General features: G+C 30.2%; 1 protein-coding gene across 4 annotated transcripts in view; it reads left to right on the top strand.

Moving 5' to 3' along the window:
* The window catches only part of LOC106468793 (histone-lysine N-methyltransferase 2C-like), a 120,412-nt gene extending 115,248 nt beyond the window's left edge, over positions 1 to 5,164 (top strand). For all 4 annotated transcript variants that reach the window (XM_022397154.1, XM_022397156.1, XM_013929233.2 and 1 more), the window contains 5 exons: positions 1,494 to 1,624; positions 2,300 to 2,474; positions 2,703 to 2,819; positions 3,014 to 3,196; positions 4,115 to 5,164. In XM_022397154.1, coding sequence (XP_022252862.1) covers positions 1,494 to 1,624; positions 2,300 to 2,474; positions 2,703 to 2,819; positions 3,014 to 3,196; positions 4,115 to 4,207 — 699 coding nt within the window. In that variant the 3' untranslated portion in view covers positions 4,208 to 5,164. The remainder of the gene's footprint in view (positions 1 to 1,493; positions 1,625 to 2,299; positions 2,475 to 2,702; positions 2,820 to 3,013; positions 3,197 to 4,114) is intronic.
* The last annotated feature ends 294 nt before the right edge of the window (positions 5,165 to 5,458 follow it).

Genomic DNA, 5,458 nt, shown 5'->3' with positions numbered 1-5,458 from the left:
TGGTTAAAGATCTGAACTTTTTTTTTTTTATTTTGTGAGGAGCAATTTACTCTATCCATGAAAGGTTCAAAGATGTGTTTGAAAAAGAAAATGTGTGTCAGAATGCTTAGATTTTCAAAGTGAAATCTTGGCCTAAAGATAAAAAAGCATTAGATAGCTGTGGTCAAGATGAAGTTGAAGTCTTGGAAAAGCATTTAAGCAAACCATGGAGCAAAAAAGGATTTAATCCTGTCTTATGTATAGTTGAATGAGACCAGTTCAAATGAGCCACAGTAAACATGTTGGCAAATAAAAAACGTAATCACAAAACCTACTGAGCAGAGTATTGTTAGCTCAAGAAGAGATTTACCTAACATTTGTGCTTTATTACAAATCATACTTGTTCTACCAGTCAGCACTTCTGCTGCTGAAAGAGGCTTTTCTGTTACAGATCAAAACACTGGAGAGCCTCTTTGAGATCAGATTCACTCGGTCACCTTATGAGTGACTATCAGATTAGCACATATAATCCTGAAAGTGTGCATGCCAGGTGGAGCCTAGGAAAAAGAAACCCAGAGACATGTCGACCAGTGACACAACTTCTAGTGAAATGGATTCTGATGAGAGAGCTTGAAGTTTGGTTGTGAAATGTTGGAATAATTTAGACCTAAGCTATTTAGTGAAGCCTTTTCAAGTTTTTTGCTTGCCTTATTCAGCAACGCTGTTGAACAGATTCTTTTTTTGTTGTTGTTGTTGGAATTATACCTAGGCCATTTAGTAAATGCTCTAACTTAAAAGTGATGCAATGAATATTTGTTCTTAATCTGTTCTATTCTATAGACTCTTTAATCTGTTGTTTGATGTCTATTTATTTTTGATGAAGTGATGTTGAGTATGTAGTTTTCTGGTTTAGCTAAAATATTGATAAACATTAAGAAGTAGTGACCTTCCATAGTTATTCTATTTAAACACATTCAGAGTCATAAAAAAATGTACTGTTGTTTCATTAAAATTTTAATACACGTGAATAAACATATTGTTTACCTAGGTTATTGCATTTATCAACCCAATTCCATTACTAGTTGCATTATTAATATACAGTTCTGTGTTAAACAAAAACTCCATATCCAGTAGATCTACTATTTTATAGAGGAAAATCTATTTATTGCGAGGGAATTAAATTTTCTTAGTTGATTTCCCTCAGTTAACTTTTTGGAACATTTCACCTTGTGGTATATGTTGAACAACTAAAGCTAAGCCACCCAATTCACTTTTTATTTATTTATTTATTTATTCTCTTTATTTTTAATTCATCCAAGTATTTTTCTTTGATTAATGTGGTTAATATTCCTAAAGACTCCTTTCAAACAGTTTCTAATGTTACTGTAACACTGTGATTCTGTTAAAAATTTCGTTTTATTCATTTTTTGGTGATTTTACAGTGAATTTGATACTGATTATTGTTTTAAAATTATGATAAAAGTTAATACAGTTTTTTATTTTTTGTTATTCAGCTTCCTGGGGTAGACACCCTCACCGACTACAATTTTCGTTATGGTCGTTCACCACTCTTGGAACTTCCACTGGCTATCAATCCAACTGGTTGCGCCCGAACAGAACCCAAACTTAGAACTCACTTTAAGAGGTATGCTAATACTAATCTGAGAGGCTTTAAGGAGATCTTTAAATTTATTTACATATATCACCATAAAATGAAATGTCTTGTGCTTCAACTGTGCTTTTCTAACTGGCGTATAGTTTTCACGATAATGCCAAGGTTTTAACTTTCTCAGAGTTTTATGTTTATATAAGTTGCTATAATATCACTTGAAAGTTTAACATACTGATTTCTATAATATTTCTAACATTGTGAAAATGTTGATTAAGGGATATATTGAGAATAATTGTTTTTATCTTTTTTAAATATTACCCAGCAACACATAATTGAGAAGAAATTCAGAGTAACATTTTAAAGAGAAGTTGTCTTTGATCAAATTTAAACTATTTTAGGTACCAGTCATGTTTTTGATTTAAATTTAACGTAATTACTTAATAAATTTAAATATGATGATTATCCACATATCCATCCTCAGTATCCAGCCTACTTTTAATGTAGGTTAGTGATGGTAATTGGACTTTGTAACAGTGTAGCAAGAGAGAGAAAGGTTAAAAATAGTTATAAAATATAGTTTTGTAATATAAACCACACAATAATTTTTGCTTTTCACCATAAAGATTGTTTTATGGTTTATATCTGTTGATCTGTACTTCTTTTCTTAAAAGGCTTTTTATTTAAAAACATTATATTTCTTCCTTACAGACCACATACCTTACATACAAGCAATACATCTAGATCCAGTTTACAGTCTTCTCTTGGAGGAGTAGAGATTAGTTCACCCTACATCAAACAGTTTGTTCACTCCAAGTCTTCTCAGTACCGAAAAATGAAAACTGATTGGCGAAACAATGTATACTTAGCCCGTTCTCAAATACAGGTATGATCAAAAGACAGCAGAAATTGTTTGAAATATCTCAAGATAGATATTTTTTATGCTAGGCTGAGTTTAAAACTCATGAAAAATGTACTTTCAACATCTAACATAGGTTAATTTTTAACCATATTAAAGGTTACTTGCTCTAATATAAAAAAACAACAAAAGCAAATGTGTGTGTGTGTGTGTTTATTTATGTTTATTTTGACTGCTTTATTTATCAAAATATAGGGTCTGGGATTGTATGCTGCCAGGGATATAGAAAAACATACAATGGTCATAGAATATATAGGCATGCTTATCAGAAATGAAATAGCTGAAAGAAATGAGAGAGAGTACACAAAACAAGTAAGTATTGTTTTCTTTAAAATGATATATAAAACTTTTGCTTCATAAAAGGTGATAATGCTAATGTTATTCATACATATGTTGTGCTTTGATGGCATGCTGCTATTAACTAAGTTATTAATACTAATTTTGTCATATTTTGATGTTAATGTTGTCTTATGATTGAATTAAAAACACATCATATTTGTTTTTAGAATCGAGGAGTGTACATGTTTCGTTTAGAAGAGAACAAAGTAATTGATGCTACCTTATGTGGAGGATTAGCTAGGTATATCAATCACTCGTGTTATCCAAACTGTGTAGCAGAGGAGGTGCAGATTGATAGAGAAAAGAAAATTATGATTATAGCCAATCGTAGAATCAATCGTGGAGAGGAGGTAATTACCCTTTTTATTTTGTTTTTAGTGTATTTGGGCAGAATATTTAAAGTACAATCCAAAGAGAGATGGTTAATTTAATGTGTATTTAATAGGTTTATATGTGAAAACCTATTAAATACACATTGATCCAGCACTCGAATACAGGCATGATCAATAGAGAGCAGAAATTATTTGAGATCTCTCAAAATAAATTTAAGGGGAGATAGCTTGATATTTTTTATTTTCTTTAGTTGTGCAGTCCAAGAACTGAGTTTAAAACATACAGAGATTTGATACTGAAAATAACAGATAAAATAGTTTTTTCTTAAAAAATATTTGATAATTATCTGGAGTTATATAGATACATGTGAAATTTGAAAATTTTCTTTTGCATAAATGTATTTTTAATCTTAAAATCAAAATTACTTTGCTTGTTGGATAGTCAATGATCCAAAAAAAAAGGCATGAGAAAATCATTACTTAAAAACTTTTAAAATTAATATTAGAAATCTGAAATTTTGCATACAAAAGCCTTGTAATGTTTATTGATAATCTACAAAATTTCGTGAACATACTCATACTAATTTAAAAGGTATAGCATTAAAACTATTAACAAGGTTACAAGGTCGGTTCCTGGGACCAAGCCCGTACTGAAAAAGTTAAAATGAAATACTAACAACCTGATATTCCTGCCCAAAGCTGAGAGAAAGCTATGTGATATTGAAGTTTAGACTTAGTTGTTTCATCATGATGTTTTCTATGAGGATACATTACTTAGCATTTTTATTACAGTGCACTGTAGGCAGAATTTAGATGTATTTGATTTGCTGCAAGAAAAACATCTTTTGGGAAATATGTCTGTGTATTATTGTATCTGAATTTTTATTGTTTAACTTTTTTGTATGTTCGCATAGTATAGAAGAACTTTTCTTTCAGCTAACCTACGACTATAGGTTTGAAGTAGAAGATGATCAACACAAAATTCCATGCCTCTGTGGGGCTCCTAACTGTCGTAAATGGATGAATTAAGTCAGTTGTGTTAACTTGCCACTGTGAAGTGTGTTAAAATAAGTGCATAAGAAGAAGTAGAATACTCTTCAGAAACAGTGTGTTTTCTCCTAATGACACAAGATACTATAGGAAAAGTTTGAAATCATGTGAAGGTCTACTAAGATTGTAACAATTTGTATGTTGACCTTAAAAATGTATGATCTTTTTTAAAGCATTATTTTGATCACTGGTGATTCAGATTTATCATTTTTATGGTAACATTTGAGAACTTTTTTTCTTTTACATTCAGTAGTTAAAACAATCAAATGTTGCTTGAAAAAAACTGTAGGTATAGAACTAGTGTACTTTGTTTTTAATGTGAATTTAAGTTCTCTAGGTGACAAAATTACTTTGTAATTTCTAATAGCTAATTTATGTCAATAGACAAAGTCTTAGAAATGAAACCAGTTGAACAGGTTTTTATAAGACAATGTTTAAACTACTGATCAACCAACCAGTTGACTGGAAAGAGTTAATTGTACAGCCTTGAACATTTCTAAGAAAATATATTCTGTACTATGTTTTATAGAGAATGGTATTTACTGTATTGATGTTGTTTTTCCTTACTGTCAATCATGGCACAAGAACATCATTATGATTTAAGTCCATGTTATGACTCAGTCACCAGCAAAGGCATTTGATTTTGTAAATTTGTTGTATATTTCTCATGAATCAGCACCTCGTACATTTCTTTTCTCTTGTCTTTTCCTTATCAAATTCCTTCAAACATTTTGTGAATAATTTAGATTTTAAGGAGAATGAAGATTCAGTGACCAATTGCATTGTTTTGTGTTATAATATCCCACCTGTTAAACTAGTAAAGTTTTCAGTCAGCATTAATCATGCAACTTCAAATGTACAAGTTCATTCATTTCTTTATAAGGATTTTTGTTCACAACAGTTTGATAGTGCAATAAAAGACTTCGCATAGTTCTATGTGGTGTAGCAATTAGTAGCAACTTTAGAGCAGCCATATGACAAATCTCTGTGAATTCTAAATATGGATACAAGCTTGTTTTTTGGGGCAAATGTTTAAGCAATGGAAACGTAACAAACAATTTATAATTTGCCACAAATAGTTCAAAGTATTATAAGAACATTTACCTGGAAACGTGAATTTAACTTTGTGGTGTTTATTATTTTTATTCAAATTTGTTTTCGTTTTTTAACATCTTTAATTATAGTATAATCAGATAACACAATTTCACATAACTATTTAAACCTTTGGTA

Source organism: Limulus polyphemus, unplaced genomic scaffold (genome assembly GCF_000517525.1).
Source record: "Limulus polyphemus unplaced genomic scaffold, Limulus_polyphemus-2.1.2 Scaffold3166, whole genome shotgun sequence".
In the NCBI taxonomy this organism is placed as follows: domain Eukaryota; kingdom Metazoa; phylum Arthropoda; class Merostomata; order Xiphosura; family Limulidae; genus Limulus; species Limulus polyphemus.
This window is presented reverse-complemented; position numbering and strand designations above follow the sequence as displayed.